The sequence below is a fragment of the Lampetra planeri genome, chromosome 71, assembly GCF_965212315.1.
Source record: "Lampetra planeri chromosome 71, kcLamPlan1.2.h2, whole genome shotgun sequence".
NCBI lineage: Eukaryota > Metazoa > Chordata > Hyperoartia > Petromyzontiformes > Petromyzontidae > Lampetra > Lampetra planeri.
In genome coordinates this window covers 1319168-1337535 of record NC_136176.1, presented here as the reverse complement: position 1 = coordinate 1337535, position 18368 = coordinate 1319168, and the positions used below count along the sequence as shown (strand labels likewise).

The following is an 18368-nucleotide window of genomic DNA, read 5'->3' as shown; positions in this document are numbered from 1 at the left end:
TTGCTGCTGCTGCTACAGTTGCTGCTGCTGCTACAGTTGCTGCTGCTGCTGCAGTTGCTGCTGCTGCAGTTGCTGCTGCTGCTGCAGTTGCTGCCTTATACATTTTAATATAACACTGTATTATTCTACCCACCCTAATGTGTATCACACTGCTATATATTTACTATACAATTACGACACCATACATTACTCTGCACACTGCACCAAGCATACAAATGCCACACTATCTGCCACTATACACTGTACCATTGACCGTCGTGTCAATGGGTGAGTGGTGGAAGGAAATATACTCTTAGGTTTTTTCGGTAAAGTCACGTAGGTAAAAATTTTAAATTAATAAAAGTAAAATAAAACAAATTTAAAAATTCACGACGTTTCGGAAGCAACACAAGCCTCCGTCTTCAGGTGGAACCGTCACAGCCACGACAGCTGTATCAAGTAAATGAGAGATCACAAGAAATACTACCCCGTATATATAATGGTTGAGGGGGGAAGGGCCAGGAACGGCACACTTTTTTATTAATATGGTAAGGTGAGGATTAAGACCAAGAGTAGACTGCATAACAAAGGACTGAGCCTTTGTTATGGAGAGGTGCGGTTTGTAACTAACACATGGCATACATAACAAAAGTGTCAAAAAAGAAAAGCAAGTAAAAACTAAAACTGGTAAAACAACAAACTGGCTGTCTATCAATAACCTGTAATAGTTGTCTGTCAAATAAAATGGTCCAAATAAGTGTAGTTACATCTTTTTTGCATGGTTAATCACATCTTTCCAATGATTACTCAGTTTGTAACCCTCATCACGTTTGAAATTATGTCTGTGTTTGTATATTTGTTTGGCTTCATGGTGGGAGGAAACTTGCAGCAGAGCAAAGAATCCATTCCCTGCGGAGAATACAATGCCAGTGAGTGGAACGCGGTCTGAAAGTCACCGTAAACGTGAACACAATCAGTTAAGATCCGAAATGGTTTATTACGTCCTTCCAATGATTGCTAAGCCACAATCCATCTTCTCGGTTGAAATTGTCTCTGTGTTTGTATATGTGGATCGCCTCATGAACGAATCTCTCCTGATAGCCAGATGGCTTGCAGAGAACCTCTGTCTTGGAGAAGTCAATGTCATGTGAGCCCACTGAATTGTAACAGTGATCTGCCATGGCTGAGGTGTTTGTCCTACCGTGTTTCAGGTCTGCTTTATGTTCACGGATGCGGTCCGAGACATGTCGTTTGGTTTCTCCAATGTAACTGCTACCACAGAGGCAACTTAGTTTGTAGACGCCAGGGTACTGTATGTCTGGAACCACATCTTTTACAGACGGGACCAGATCACGGATTTTATGTACTGTGTTGAATCGGACCTGGATCTTGTGTTTAATCAGGATTTTGTATCTTTGGCAAGCCGTATAATCTTGGTGGCCTGGCTGCAGAAGGTTTCAACGAGAACTGATACATAAAGAAGATACACCTCTTCGTCCCATTGTCTCTACTATCAACTCCCCCACCTATAAACTGGCTCGTTTTTTGTCTGAAATCTTACGGCCTTTCACTGGAAAAACCACCTCTGCGGTACTAAACTCTACTGACCTGGTATCAACAATCAAGGGGATTGCCCTGTCCCCAGACGACCTGCTTGTCAGTTTTGATGTGGTTTCCTTATTCACCAAAGTTCCTGTACCTAACACCATCACAATCATTGAAGACTTGGTTCATCAAGGACTGAATGCTGGGGTATCCCCCCCTGGTGAGACACTGCTTAACCAATACATACTTTACCTGGAATGGAACTTTCTACAAGCAAACTGAGGGCACCCCAATGGGCTCCCCCCTATCTCCGGTTGTAGCCAACATCTTCATGGAGAAATTTGAGACTGACGCCATCAAGACTGCCACTCTACGCCCGACCTTATGGAAGAGGTACGTAGATGACACTTTTGTCATCTGGCCACATGGCCGGCCTGCTCTAGACCAATTTCTCGACCACATCAATTCCATACACCCAGTCATCAGATTCACCATGGAAGTCGAAAAAGATGGCAAGCTACCCTTTTTGGATGTCCTAATTAAAAGGAGACCTGATGGTTCAATGAGCCACTCTGTCTACAGGAAAGCCACCCATACGGATGCTTACCTAAAACCGGATTCCCACCACCATCCATCCCAGAAGAATTCCCTCATTAAGACTCTATACCATAGAGCCCAATGCATTTCCGACCAGGAACACATTGGCAGTGAACTCAAACACGTACGCCAAGATCTGAAGGCTAATGGTTACTCCGACTACACAATCCGCAAATCCATCACTCCAACCATCAAGAAGGATCCTGTTGAGGAGCCTTTCAAGACCATCAACTTACCCTACATTGCTGGGGTCACAAAAAAGATTTCCAAAATCCTGATTAAACACAAGATCCAGGTCCGATTCAACACAGTACATAAAATCCGTGATCTGGTCCCGTTGGTAAAAGATGTGGTTCCAGACATACAGTACCCTGGCGTCTACAAACTAAGTTGCCTCTGTGGTAGCAGTTACATTGGAGAAACCAAACGACATGTCTCGGACCGCATCCGTGAACATAAAGCAGACCTGAAACACGGTAGGACAAACACCTCAGCCGTGGCAGATCACTGTTACAATTCAGTGGGCTCACATGACATTGACTTCTCCAAGACAGAGGTTCTCTGCAAGCCATCTGGCTATCAGGAGAGATTCGTTCATGAGGCGATCCACATATACAAACACAGAGACAATTTCAACTGAGAAGATGGATTCTGGCTTAGCAATCATTGGAAGGACGTAATAAACCATTTCGGATCTTAACTGATTGTGTTTACGTTTACGGTGACTTTCAGACCGCGTTCCACTCACTGGCATTGTATTCTCCACAGGGAATGGATTCTTTGCTCCGCTGCAAGTTTCCTCCCACCACTCACCCATTGACACGACGGTCAATGGTACAGTGTATAGTGGCAGATAGTGTGGCATTTGTATGCTTGGTGCAGTGTGCAGAGTAATGTATGGTGTCGTAATTGTATAGTAAATATATAGCAGTGTGATACACATTAGGGTGGGTAGAATAATCCATAGTGTTATATTAAAATGTATAAGGCAGCAACTGCAGCAGCAGCAACTGCAGCAGCAGCAGCAACTGTAGCAGCAGCACCAACTGTAGCAGCAGCAGCAACTGCAGCAGCGGCAGCAACTGCAGCAGCGGCAGCAACTGCAGCAGCGGCAGCAACTGCAGCAGCGGCAGCAACTGCTGCAGTTGCTGCTGCATATTCACTGTACAATTGCAGTGCTGTATATTGGTTTGTACATTGTATTGGGCATATGGGTGTTGTGCTGTTTGTTATTGTGCACTGTAATATTGACCGTCGTGTGAAAGATACGAAGGTATAGGGTGGTTTATAGCAATACAGTATATAATTTAATGTTGGGTTTGTCTATGGCAGTATATAGTACGGTGTAGACTCGTGTGTTGTAAGAGAATAAAGTTTAGATGGAAGCATATAATATAATTTTTACGACGTAGAATTGTAATGTATTACTTACTGTTAGTAGCTCAGCTTATTGTAGAGTATAGTAAGTATACTGATGATACTATGTAGTTTATACTTTAGTTGTTTACGTGTTGGTTTTAGTTACTGAAGCTACATACTATTAACACTCCTTCCCTTTATTAATGCTACCCCTATCCCCTCCCTTTGATGCTGAATTAGTACTATTCACATACCTGCATTTCTCATATCCTCTCCCTTTGATGATGTTTAATCCTGCATAATGCACATGCATATGTAGTACTAATCACATTCCTGCATTTCCCATAAATATGATAAATTCCTCTTGATATACAAATTCCTTTGTCAAGGCGCCCAGCTTATATATGCTCCAAGCTCATGTGCTGTTTCATTCAGACTCTGTCGCCTCGACAGACCTGGTTTTCACCTGAGGACGGCTGCTTGCGTTGTGGCCGAAACGTCGTGAGAATTATTTTATTGTGTTTTATTTTTATTATTTTATTACTTCCCTTCTACGTGACTTTACCGAAAGAACCAAGAAGATGTAGTGTACTAGTACAGCACATCGGTGTGTTGAAGAGCCAAGCCACAACATTTACAATCTGAGTACAACGTTTTGACACTAATTCCAACCAGCATCATCAGACGACAGCCAAATGTTGTGGCTTGGCTCTGTGGGAATAGAAATCGGCTCGCTGGGTTCATAGCGCAGCACGCTAAGCTTTGCACTACCTCTCCCCACTCACTCACAAACTTCATCGGAAGTATAGTTTTTATCCAGCAGTAACTAAGTTACCCGGCTTAGCTCAGGTCTCAGTAATCAAATACTAAGAGTAATGTCTCTGCTTTTTTTATGTAATTAAGGTGTATCGTACCATATCGAGGCTTGGGGCTTTGGGTTGTTCTTTGTTTTTATGTCTCTGCCTCTGCTCACATTCATTGACGATTTCTATGATTTTGGGCAAGCCCGTCTAAAGCTGCGTGACCAGGAGTTGGAGCCATTTGCTGTTCAACTTGGCTTGTGACAGAAATTCACTCTGGCCCCATGCATTACATTACATAGCATCTTCATTAATTATGTAGTTTGAGAAGCTCACAATATCCATATAAATAAATTGCATTCGTTACAGTTAAAATGATACGTGCATCGATGCCTGGTTATAGTTAAGGGATACTTCCCTGGTCAACCATGTTATATCTGCTGATGATCTGGAAATGGCTACTCAAGGAGATGGGGTTAGATAATCTTGTTCTGTGCCTGGATAATTCCATCATAAAAGGTGGCCTTGCGTATGTTCCACCAAAATAAATCACCTGCCTGGGAATTTCATGTCATACAACACTGTACCTGCTCAACTCTCCATGAGTAATCTGGCAGTTCTACAAGTGGTGGAGGAGCTTCCATGCCTGGTTAATGTGTTCACGACCAGCTCTGGTTTGGCAGCCAAAGTCTCACTTTAAATTTGTCTAGCAGCATTCTTTCATTATACTGTGTAACACTGTGTGAAAGCTGCCTGGACTTTTGCTCCATACAAAGCTGTGAGTGTCCATCGCCAAGGTCTAGTCTGTCTGAGACCATCCCCTCTCCCTGTCATATTGGCATCGCACCCGCCTCTCACCCTTCGTCCTGTGGATGGTGGGCGCACAGGACGGTGCCACGCAGCCATTCCAGGTTGAGCCCAAATGGGTTTCGTGGGTCATCTAGCCACCAGGCATCGTTCCATGAGTGATATCAATATATAATATCTGTAAGGAGTCCCCCCAATAGACTGTCCCTGGAACTCTACCAGGCACGTCTCACTGGGGGACATCCCAGGGGCCTGGCCCAGGACATTCTGGTGGGAATATGTCGCTTGGCTGGCTTTGGGAACGCCTGGGAATTCCCCAGAAAGAGCTTGAGTCAGTTGCCAGGGAACGGGAGGTCTGGACTGCCCTACTGCATGTGCTGCCACCACAAACCTCACCAAGACAAGAGGATTTTTAAATAAATGAACGAATAGAGCTGTAATTCTTCTTGGCCACAGATATTACTCCTTTCTCTGTGGATGCAAAATATGAACTTATTTTAAGGCCTGTCTGTTCTGGCTTTTAATTAAGGCTGGCCTGGCGATGATCCCCTCTATTGAACCAAACAAGATTGTATTAAAACCTTACAGAGCCCTAAAATATCAGTACTGAATATAATCTGAGACTTTGGCAGGCGAGGCTGCATTGGTTGGGTCATGAGTTCCGCATAAACAGACAATGCTCAAGCATCTTCTGTTAGCCCAGATGTTACGAGCTAAACGGGCATGGCATTGGCTAGAATGCCATGAAGAGATTGGAGGATGTGGAGTTGATCAGACCTGCTGTCAAGATCGGTCTCTAGAAAAGGCCCGTGACGTATGCTGCAGGGCAGTTGGAGGTATTTGCTCTGCAAAAACAATGAGGTTGGAGTAGCAACGCTCACATGAATGGGTGGAACGCTGGGTGCCTGAAATGTAGCAAGACAGCAGGAAGCACAGCTAGTGCATCTGTTAATCATCTCAGTCATTCATCCCTTGACACCTGGATCATTCCCATGACCTGCTGACAAGTGATCCACACTTACATGGCATTCATGTGAAATGTATGTGTATGTAAGAGTTTATCTATGTGGGGAGTGGTGGCGCAGTTATTCCACTGTGTAACAAAAAAAAAATTTGTTCCTAGGTAGTTTGTGTTATTTCCTAATTACTTTTGCCTCTAAAGTACAAAACATGGCTATTATTCCCCACCAACTTTGCTTTTGTGACCAGGACAGTGATATTTAGAAATTTACCTCTTTTCAATGAGAAAACAGGTTAATTAGTTTTTTTAGTTCTTGTATAATTCTGGTCACAAAAGCAATGCTTGTGGGGAATGAGCCATTTTCTAGACTTTTAGGCATACGCAATAAAAAAATAACACTTAGTACCCAGGAACAAAAATTGTGTTACATAGTGTTATCACAATTAAAGTTTGATTATCGCCAACAACAAACGTGATTGATTCGTGAAAACTTAACTTATTGTGGGGAAGCATTATTACAGAGCATATGAAGGTGGCCAGGCATGGTTCTGAACACACCACCACTTTTTTACCATGCCAGTGTGTGTTACAGTGTCAAGTTTGTATTTGCATTAAAGTATATTAACTCGATTGAACACGGAGGTTAAATCAAAACAATAGTTTATTTTTGTTTTCCTTTGGAACTTTTTACGAGAATGGAAACAGGAAATTAACACTGAACATATGCAGCTGAAGTTAGATCTGTTCATCCCAGCATTCAAGGAAATCTGAGATTGGCTTCACACCTTTAAGTTGTGATTGAACATTAATTCATGCATTTATGCATAATACAAATAGTATTATTTTCAACACCCTTTGCTGTGTTAGCTGAATTTTGCTTTTGTAATATTCCTTTTGTAGCCAGACAACCGAAATTGTGTGCTTGGAGTTTTAGGTTAACATTCATTTTGAAGATACTAGGGCTTCCAGGCTGACCATTTGCCCTCTCATTGTGTGCCCGTGTGATGAATTTGGGAATCCTTTTCACTCTATCATGAATATATGAATGAGTATAGACGTGCAAGTCATGTGTGACTGTGTATATATGCATTCCTTTGTGCCTCGATACTGAAGTAGATGGTCTGGATATTCTTTTTTTCTGTCTGCAGCTGACGCTTCCTCTGACACTTCCTCTGCAAAATTGGTTTGATGGAGCAAAGGCACTCAGCGCAGCTCGGTAGAAAAAGGCAACAATGCAACCAGTGTGCATACAGCACGGATCATGTTGGACATCTGACACAGCACCAGAGAACTCACACAGGAGAGAAACCCTTCAAGTGCAGTGTGTGTGGGAGGGCATTTTCAATTTCATCTACTCTTAAAAAACACTGGAGAACACACACAGGAGAGAAACCCTTCAAGTGCCCTGTGTGTGACAAGGCATTTACACGGTCATCAGGTCTTTATAGACACCAGAGAACACACACAGGAGAGAAACTCTTCACGTGCACTGTGTGCTGGAAGGCGTTTTCACAGTCATCCGGTCTTGTATCACACCAGAGAACACACACGGGAGAGAAACCCTTTAGTTGCACGCTGTGTGGGAAGGCGTATGCACAATTACAACATCTACAAAAACACCAGAGAACACACACGGGAGAGAAACCCTTCAGTTGCACTCTGTGTGGGAAGGTGTTTGCACAATCACAACATCTACAAAATCACCAGAGAACACACACGGGAGAGAAACCCTTCAGTTGCACTCTGTGTGGGAAGGCGTTTTCACAATTACCACATCTACAAATACACCAGAGAACACACACGGGAGAGAAACCCTTCAGGTGCACTGTGTGTGAAAAGGCATTTTCAAATCAATCAGTTCTAAGAAAGCACCAGAGAACACACACGAGAGAGAAACCCTTCAGTTGCACTCTGTGTGAGAAGGCGTTTGCACAGTCATCTGCTCTTGTATTACATCAGAGAACTCACACGGGAGAGAAATCCTTCAGGTGCACTGTGTGTGACAAGGAATTTTTATATCCATCAGTTCTAAGGAACCACCAGAGAACACACACGGGAGAGAAACCCTTCAGTTGCACTCTTTGTGAGAAGGCGTTTGCACAGTCATCAAGACTTAAACATCACCAGAGGACACACAAGCATCAGAAGATCCCCAAGAAATGGACTCTGAAATCGGCTTGTGAAAGTCAAAGTGCTGCAATGAGCCCATCCCTCATGAAACCAGAAGTAAATCCCAGCTTGGACACTTTTAAAGGTATCAAGGTGAAATGTGAAGAAGTGATGGTGAAGAGCGAAGAAGTGAAGGTAAAATGTGAAGATGAAGATTCAACTCCAAAATCGTACCTTCACATCGATGGAGGCAACGTGAAGCAGGAGGAGAATTGTGACTGTGAGGCAGAGCGAGGCAACTCCCAGCAGTTTGTGGAAGTGGAGGTGTGGGTGGACTTCTTAGACAATACAAAGTCAAATGGAGACCCGGTAGATGTTTTAAGCTTGAGACAGTGAAGCTCCAATAGATTCACCTTTGTCACAGGCCTTTAATGAAAAGAACGTGAAGTCGAACACTCAATTCCTGGGTTCAACCTGCAGAGTAAGAGCGGCGAGTATTTGTTGACCTGTGGGATTGTAAATAAATTATCAGGCGCAAGAGCCAATAAGCTCCCAAGTATTCCACTGTTATATTCATATTTGCATTGATATGGTGCTTGCTTAATTGCTTCAGCAACTCGGTTGTTTCATATCTCATCACAGACACTCGAAGAGCACCCCCAAGTGGCATGACTCTGTGTGATAAGGTGACCCTGCTCTAGCCTGCATGTGGGCATGAGTCTGTCAGTAGGGGGTGATGATCGATGTGGAATCTCCATTATGTAATTTCTGGATAATGTTTGGAATTGCCCAAATATTGACCATGACACCAACATGCAATGGCCTCTGTGTTTTGAATGACAATATTATGTTTTACATCCACTGTTAAGCAGATGGTGCATATTTTGTTTAATGTTACTGGAGTAGCCAGACATGCATGTCGAATTTGAACCTTGAACCTCTGCAATAAATAGAGACTGTGCTACCACTTGGCTTCCCTCAATCTGAGTGTAGGCATGACAGCCTGAATGTTTCTAACTGGCGCAGATGTTCCATTTAGAGCGGTCCACGTTTCACATGCCTACAGAAGTGAGGGCATGACTGACCGATAAGAACCGAAGCTTCATGCGGAGTGACAGACCAGGTAGCTTCCACACAGCATAGCGCAGCCGATGAAATGACAATGCCGCCCGACTGATTCGGACCACCCACACACTGTACACAAGCAGTGTACCCACAAGGTCTACACACCATGTACACAGCGTACACACAGTTTACCCACACAGTATACAAACAGTCTGTACACGCACAGTGTATACACACAGTAACAACAACCGCCATTCACTAATTATTCTTTGGTTCTTTCGGTAAAGTCACATATAAAGATCAAATAATAAATTAAATAATAGCATACTACGACGTTTCGAAATAGCAACACAAATCTAACCAGAAAACTAAAGACAGACATATAAGCAGACAGACATCATAAAGATACACAGAGAGAGAACACGTATCGGCACAAAGAGAGGTCGTCTCTGTGACGGGGCCTTAAATATAGAGAGGGGGCGGGGGCGGAGAGAGATGATGATGATTGCTTGTGTTGCAATCGAAACGTCGTAGTATGCTATTATTTAATTTATTATTTTATCTTTATACGTGACTTTACCGAAAGAACCAAAGAATAATTCCTGCAGTCACGAAAGCTCCAAAATTAAGATTGAACCACTTCTACGGGGAAGTTTTAAGCTTATCTTTCTCTCTCTCTGGTTTTTGTTTTCTCTCTCTGCCTGTGTCCTCTCTTTGGAATTCTCACACTTAAATTCTAACTTAGCAATCTTTGAAATACGTAATCAACCGGGCTATGTGTTAATTGTGTGTTGACCGACTCTCTGTGTTGTATTACATTTCGATATTTTACTAGGTTATTTAATTTTAGTATGTCTTCTAATTTTCAAGCTTGCGTACCGTACCACGTCGTTTTCCACTCATTGACATGCTAATTTTTCCTCTGCCCCCTCCCTCTCTCCGCCCCCGCCCCCTCTCTATATTTAAGGCCCCGTCACAGAGACGACCTCTCTTTGTGCTGATACGTGTTCTCTTTATGTGTATCTTTATGATGTCTGTCTGCTTATATGTCTGTCTTTAGTTTTCTGGTGAGATTTTTGTTGCTATTTCTTTTATACCTGATGATGATTGCTTGTGTTGAAATCGAAACGTCGTAGTATGCAATTATTTAATTTATTATTTTATCTTTAAACGTGACTTTACCGAAAGAACCAAAGAATAATTCCTGCAATCACGAAAGCTCCAAAATTAAGATTCACCACTCAGTGGCGGTGACATCACCATGGCGCTTGTGCCAGGCTATGTGCACGGGGCAGATCCAGGTGTCATGCGTCGACTGACTGAGATGACTGGCCAATGCACCACCTGTGCCCCCGACTGCGCCAACAAACAGTGTACACACACAATGTTCACGCACACAATAATGTTCACGTTGTTTTTGTTGAGCTCACACACCCAATGGGTCTCTGTTCAAAAGAGGGAGCCATAGAAATGGAATCTAAATAAACTTGAACTCTAACCCTGATCTCGCTCTCTGACGTCACCACTCATTAACTCTGCGTGAGACGCGAGGGGGAGGTGTCCCCCACTAGTGACGTCATGTCACCGAGGTATATACCCCCCCAAATCCCTCCACCGGGATTTTGAGCGTGACGTCACGTCTGCCGATTTCCGTTCCAGGAAAGTGCTTATTTGGGACGGGGTCAGCAGCCAAGCACCATCACCTGACATGGGCCCCTCTCATTAACATAATATATTCAGTTACCCTGCTGCTCGTTGGGGGAGGGGATTGTGTGAACCCCTCAAGTGACGTCATGTCACCTCCTGCTGCCGCAAGACGTCACGATCTACCAGGTTGCTGCTGCTGCGCGCACGCTCACTGAGATCCGAGGTGAGAAGTTTACATCGTGGTGGTTGTTGTGGTGGTTGTTGTTGTTGTAAACCCAGGTAGAGCCTCGCTCCTACTCCCTCGTAGGGATATCAATTGAGTAGCAGTGAGTATGGAATCGATGTCCAGATTGAAACATTACAACGCGGGGCCTAGCCATACGGGGACTTGTCTCCTGCCCTCGCCTGATTATATTTGCATTAATTTTCTGCTTAAGTTTAATTTGTCTTCACCTGCTCACTACTTTGGAACTTTGTTTTACTTGAAATATTTATACTATTTTATTTTACCAGGCATAGCCCACTTGAGCTACACCGCTCGTTTTCAGAAGCCACCTGCCCACAACACAGTGGGCTTATCAACGTGTGGAAATGTTTATAGGTCAAATACTCCAAACGCGTGGTGATGTTGACTCTAAATGTGCAGGGAAAACCGCAGGATCCGGAGGAGAATCCACGCGACCACGGAGAGAGAGGGACACGCAAACTCCAAATATACAGCCATAATACAGGTTTGTTTGGGATTGATCGCGTAAATAAATAAATGTGCCGTTAACCCCGCCACCACCCGACAGGTAATTAGTAAGGGGTTTGTCACGTAAACAGAACGTGGCCAATGCGTCACAAGTACAGCACTAGTGTGTAGTGTAGTGTGTAGTAATGTATAGTGTAGTGTATGGTAGTGTATAGTGTAGTGTACTAGTACAGCACATCGGTGTGTTGAAGAGCCAAGCCACAACATTTACAATCTGAGTACAACGTTTTGACACTAATTCCAACCAGCTTCATCAGACGACAGCCAAATGTTGTGGCTTGGCTCTGTGGGAATAGAAATGGGCTCGCTGGGTTCATAGCGCAGCACGCTAACCGTTCCACTACCGCTCCTCACTCACTCACAAACTTCATCGGAAGTATAGTATTTATCCAGCAGTAACTAAGTTACCCGGCTTAGCTCAGGTCTCAGTAATCAAACACTAAGTAATGTCTCGGCTTTTTTATGTAATTAAGGTGTATCGTACCATATCGAGGCTTGGGGCTTTGGGTTGTTATTTGTTTTTTATGTCTCTGCCTCTGCTCACATTCATTGACGATTTTTATGATTTTGGGCAAGCCCGTCTAAAGCTGCGTGACCAGGAGTTGGAGCCATTTGCTGTTCAACTTGGCTTGTGACAGAAATTCACTCTGGCCCCATGCATTACATTACATAGCATCTTAATTAATTATGTAGTTTGAGAAGCTCACAATAGCCATATAAAAAAATTGCATTCGTTACAGTTAAAATGATACGCGCATCGATGCCTGGTTATAGTTAAGGGATCCTTCCCTGGTCAACCATGTTATATATGCTGATGATCTGGAAATGGCTACTCAGGGAGATGGGGTTAGATAATCTTGTTCTGTGCCTGGATAATTCCATCATGAAAGGTGGCCTTGCGTATGTTCCACCAAAATAAATCACCTGCCTGGGAATCAGGCAGTTCTACAAGTGGTGGAGGAGCTTCCATGCCTGGTTAATGTGTTCACGACCAGCTCTTGTTTGGCAGCCAAAGTCTCACTTTAAATTTGTCTAGCAGCATTCTTTCATTATACTATGTAACACTGTGTGAAAGCTGCCTGGACTTTTGCTCCATACAAAGCTGTGAGTGTCCATCGCCAAGGTCTAGTCTGTCTGAGACCATCCCTCTCCCTGCCATACTGGCATCGCACCCGCCTCTCACCCTTCGTCCTGTGGATGGTGGACGCACAGGACGGTGCCACGCAGCCATTCCAGGTTGAGCCCAAATGGGTTTCGTGGGTCACCTAGCCACCAGGCATCGTTCCATGAGTGATATCAATATATAATATCTGTAAGGAGTCCCCCCAATAGACTGTCCCTGGAACTCTACCAGGCACGTCTCACTGGGGGACATCGCAGGGGCCTGGCCCAGGACATTCCGGTAGGAATATGTCGCTTGGCTGGCTTTGGGAACGCCTGGGAATTCCCCAGGAAGAGCTAGAGTCTGTCGCCAGGGAAAGGGAGGTCTGGACTGCCCTACTGCATGTGCTGCCACCACAAACCTCACCAAGACAAGAGGATTTTGAAATAAATGAACGAATAGAGCTGTAATTCTTCTTGGCCACAGATATTACTCCTTTCTCTGTGGATGCAAAATATGAACTTATTTTAAGGCCTGTCTGTTCTGGCTTTTAATTAAGGCTGGCCTGGCGATGATCCCCTCTATTGAACCAAACAAGATTGTATTAAAACCTTACAGAGCCCTAAAATATCAGTACTGAATATAATCTGAGACTTTGGCAGGCGAGGCTGCATTGGTTGGGTCATGAGTTCCGCATAAACAGACAATGCTCAAGCATCTTCTGTTAGCCCAGATGTTACGAGCTAAACAGGCATGGCATTGTCTAGAGAAGAGATTGGAGGATGTGGAGTTGATCAGACCTGCTGTCAAGATCGGTCTTTGGAAAAGCCCGTGACGTATGCTGCAGGGCAGTTGGAGGTATTTGCTCTGCAACAACAATAAGGTTGGAGTAGCAACGCTCACATGAATGGGTGGAACGCTGGGTGCCTGAAATGTAGCAAGACAGCAGGAAGCACAGCTGGTGCATCTGTTAATCATCTCAGTCATTCATCCCTTGACACCTGGATCATTCCCATGACCTGCTGACAAGTGATCCACACTTACATGGCATTCATGTGAAATATATGTGTATGTAAGAGTTTATCTATGTGGGGAGCGGTGCCGCAGTTATTCCACTGTGTAACAAAAAAAAATTGTTCCTGGGTAGTTTGTGTTATTTCCTAATTACTTTTGCTTCTAAAGTACAAAAAATGGCTATTATTCTCCACAAACTTTGCTTTTGTGACCAGGACAGTGATATTTAGAAATTTACCTCTTTTCAATGAGAAAACAGGTTAATTAGTTATTTTAGTTCTTGTATAATTCTGGTCACAAAAGCAATGTTTGTGGGGAATGAGCCATTTTCTAGACTTTTAGGCATAAGCAATAAAAAAATAACACTTAGTACCCAGGAACAAAAATTGTGTTACATAGTGTTATCACAATTAAAGTTTGATTATCGCCAACAACAAACGTGATTGATTCGTGAAAACGTAACTTATTGTGGGGAAGCATTATTACGGAGCATATGAAGGTGGCCAGGCATGGTTCTGAACACACCACCACTTTTTTACCATGCCAGTGTGTGTTACAGTGTCAAGTTTGTATTTGCAGTAAAGTATATTAACTCGATTGAACACGGAGGTTAAATCAAAACAATAGTTTATTTTTGTTTTCCTTTGGAACTTTTAACGAGAATGGAAACAGGAAATTAACACTGAACATATGCAGCTGAAGTTAGATCTGTTCATCCCAGCATTCAAGGAAATCTGAGCCTGGCTTCACACCTTTAAGTTGTGATTGAACATTAATTCATGCATTTATACATAATACAAATAGTATTATTTTCAACACCCTTTGCTGTGTTAGCTGAATTTTGCTTTTGTAATATTCCTTTTGTAGCCAGACAACCGAAATTGTGTGCTTGGAGTTTTAGGTTAACATTCATTTTGAAGATACTAGGGCTTCCAGGCTGACCATTTGCCCTCTCATTGTGTGCCCGTGTGATGAATTTGAGAATCCTTTTCACTCTATCATGAATATAGGAATGAGTATAGACGTGCACGTCATGTGTGACTGTGTATATATGCATTCCTTTGTGCCTCGATACTGACGTAGATGGTCTGGATATTCTTTTTTTCTGTCTGCAGCTGACGTTTCCTCTGACAGTTCCTCTGCAAAATTGGTTTGGAGCAAAGGCACTCAGCGCAGCTCGGTAGAAAAATGCAACAATGCAACCAGTGTGCATACAGCACGGATCATGTTGGACATCTGACACAGCACCAGAGAACTCAGACAGGAGAGAAACCCTTCAAGTGCCCTGTGTGTGACAAGGCATTTACACGGTCATCTGGTCTTCATAGACACCAGAGAACACACACAGGAGAGAAACGCTTCACGTGCACTGTGTGCTGGAAGGCGTTTTCACAGTCATCCGGTCTTGTATCACACCAGAAAACACACACGGGAGAGAAACCCTTTGGTTGCACTCTGTGTGGGAAGGTGTTTGCACAATCACAACATCTACAAAATCACCAGAGAACACACACGGGAGAGAAACCCTTCAGTTGCACTCTGTGTGGGAAGGCGTTTGCACAATCACAACATCTACAAAATCACCAGAGAACACACACGGGAGAGAAACCCTTCAGTTGCACTCTGTGTGGGAAGGTGTTTGCACAATCACAACATCTACAAAATCACCAGAGAACACACACGGGAGAGAAACCCTTCAGTTGCACTCTATGTGGGAAGGCGTTTTCACAATTACCACATCTAGAAATACACAAGAGAACACACACGGGAGAGAAACCTTTCAGGTGCACTGTGTGTGACAAGGCATTTTCATATTCATCAGTTCTAAGGAAGCACCAGAGAACACACACGGGAGAGAAACCCTTCAGTTGCACTCTGTGTGAGAAGGCATTTGCACAGTCATCAAGACTTAAACATCACCAGAGGACACACAAGCATCAGAAGATCCCCAAGAAATGGAGTCTGAAATCGGCTTGTGAAAGTCAAGGTGCTGCAATGAGCCCATCCCTCATGAAACCAGAAGTGAATCCCAGCTTGGACACTTTTAAAGGTATCAAGGTGAAATGTGAAGAAGTGATGGTGAAGAGCGAAGAAGTGAAGGTAAAATGTGAAGATGAAGATTCAACTCCAAAATCGTACCTTCACATCGATGGAGGCGACGTGAAGCAGGAGGAGAATTCTGACTGTGAGGCAGAGCGAGGCAACTCCCAGCAGTTTGTGGAAGTGGAGGTGTGGGTGGACTTCTTAGACAATACAAAGTCAAATGGAGACCCGGTAGATGTTTTAAGCTTGAGACAATGAAGCTCCAATAGATTCACCTTTGTCACAGGCCTTTAATGAAAAGAACGTGAAGTCGAACACTCAATTCCTGGGTTCAACCTGCAGAGTAAGAGCGGCGAGTATTTGTTGACCTGTGGGTTGGGTAGATGAATAATTAGGAGCAAGAGCCAATAAGCTCCCACGTATTCCACTGTTATATTCATATTTGCATTGATATGGTGCTTGCTTAATTGTTTCAGCAACTCGGTTGTTTCATATCTCATCACAGACACTCGAAGAGCACCCCCAAGTGGCATGACTCTGTGTGATAAGGTGACCCTGCTCTAGCCTGCATGTGGGCATGAGTCTGTCAGTAGGGGGTGATTATCGATGTGGAATCTCCATTATGTAATTTCTGGATAATGTTTGGAATTGCCCAAATATTTACCATGACACCAACATGCAATGACCTCTGTGTTTTGAATGACAATAGTATGTTTTACATCTGTAGTAAGTTCCAGGAGACTTGGACGACGTAGTTGGAGGCACACTTATTTATTAAGCACAAAGTACATAACAGGCCGAGATGTACAACACTTGAAGGGGTATCGGCCCCTTCACCTGTCTAACTGGGAGATCAACACTCTATGTCACAGCTAGCCTACTCCTAGGTCCTGCACTACCGGGCTAGGGGAGGCTAGCTAACCCAGCCCTGGTTAAGCTGGGATTACGGCACCCTGAGTCCCCAGACCGGCTCTTACAAGAACATCGGCTCTGGGCTCTTGGGCCCACGCCACTGGCTTGCCCTGGTCGGTCCTGAGAAGGACAGCGATCCAGGGGAGTCCCAAGGCCTATCTAGCAGGTCTTCTTGCTTCACTGGTTAAGGCTGAACACTGAACCCCGAGCCCTCCAGCTCACCGCCTTATATAGCAACTCCCCCACTGAGGGGTGGGGCCGTGGGGGATCCCAGCTCCGTGTCAGCCCCCCAGGCTGAACGGTGCGGACGTGGATGTAAGCACCTCTCGGCGTACGGGCATAACCACGCCCAGTGTGTTTGTTTGCCCTCCGTAACACCTCTACACATCCACTGTTAAGCAGATGGTGCATATTTTGTTTAATGTTACTGGAGTAGCCAGACGTGCATGTCGGATTTGAACCTTGAACCTCTGCAATAAATAGAGAATGTGCTACCACTTGGCTTCCCTCAATCTGAGTGTAGGCATGACAGCCTGAATGTTTCTAACTGGCGCAGATGTTCCATTTAGAGCGGTCCACGTTTCACATGCCTACAGAAGGGAGGGCATGACTGGCCGAGAAGAACCGAAGCTTCATGCGGAGCGACAGACCAGGTAGCTTCCACACAGCATAGCGCAGCCGATGAAATGATAATGCCGCCCGACTGATTCGGACCACCCACACACAGTGTACACACGCAGTGTACCCACAAGATCTACACACACCATGTACACAGCGTACACACAGTTTACCCACACAGTATACAAACAGTCTGTAAACACAGTAACAACAACCGCCATTCGCCATTAAGTGGCGGTGACGTCACCACGGCGCTTGTGCCAGGCTATGTGCACGGGGCAGATCCAGGTGTCATGCGTCGACTGACTGAGATGACTGGCCAATGCACCACCTGTGCCCCCGACTGCGCCAACAAACAGTGTACACACACAATGTTCACGCACACAATAATGTTCACCCAATGGGTCTCTGTTCAAGAGAGGGAGCCATAGAAATGGAATCTAAATAAACTTAAACTCTAACCCTGATCTCGCTCTCTGACGTTACCACTCATTAACTCTGCGTGAGACGTGAGGGTGAGATGTCCCCCACTAGTGACGTCATGTCACCGAGGTATATATCCCCCAAATCCCACTCCACCGGGATTTTGAGCGTGACGTCACGTCTGCCGATTTCCGTTCCGGGAAAGTAGTTATTTGGGACGGGGTCAGCAGCCAAGCACCATCACCTGACATGGGACCCTCTCATTAACATAATATATTCAGTTACCCTGCTGCTCGTTGGGGGAGGGGATTGTGTGAACCCCGCAAATGACGTCATGTCACCTGCTGCTGCATGACGTCATGAGCTACCAGGTTGCTGCGGCTGCGCGCACGCTCGCTCACTGAGATCCGAGGTGAGAAGTTTACATCGTGGTGGTTGTTGTTGTTGTGAACCCAGGTAGAGCCTCGCTCCTACTCCCTCGTAGGGATATCAATTGAGTAGCAGCGAGTACGGAATCGATGTCCAGATTGAAACATTACAACGCGGGGCCTAGCCATACGGGGACTTGTCTCCTGCCCTCGCCTGATTATATTTGCATGAATTCTCTGCTTAAGTTTAATTTGTCTTCACCTG

The 18368-nt window shown here is 44.6% G+C and overlaps 2 protein-coding genes across 4 annotated transcripts in view; both read left to right on the top strand.

Moving 5' to 3' along the window:
* LOC144737539 (uncharacterized) overlaps positions 1-18368 on the top strand; it is a 46115-nt gene that overhangs the window by 4863 nt on the left and 22884 nt on the right. The window contains exons 3-4 of one of the 3 annotated variants that reach the window (XM_078620270.1): positions 10882-11092; positions 11516-11600. Coding sequence is in view for 1 of the 3 variants with exons in the window: in XM_078620272.1 (XP_078476398.1) it covers positions 14928-16040 (1113 nt within the window). In the remaining 2 variants the exon portion in view is untranslated. Of the gene's footprint in view, positions 1-10881; positions 11093-11511; positions 11601-14854; positions 18148-18368 lie in introns of those variants that run through there. The other 2 variants (XM_078620272.1, XM_078620271.1) reach the window with 2 other exon arrangements.
* The window catches only part of LOC144737537 (uncharacterized), a 66616-nt gene that overhangs the window by 26923 nt on the left and 21325 nt on the right, over positions 1-18368 (top strand). The window contains exons 9-10 of the mRNA XM_078620268.1: positions 10882-11092; positions 11516-11600. The gene's annotated coding sequence lies outside the window, so the exon portion shown is untranslated. The remainder of the gene's footprint in view (positions 1-10881; positions 11093-11515; positions 11601-18368) is intronic.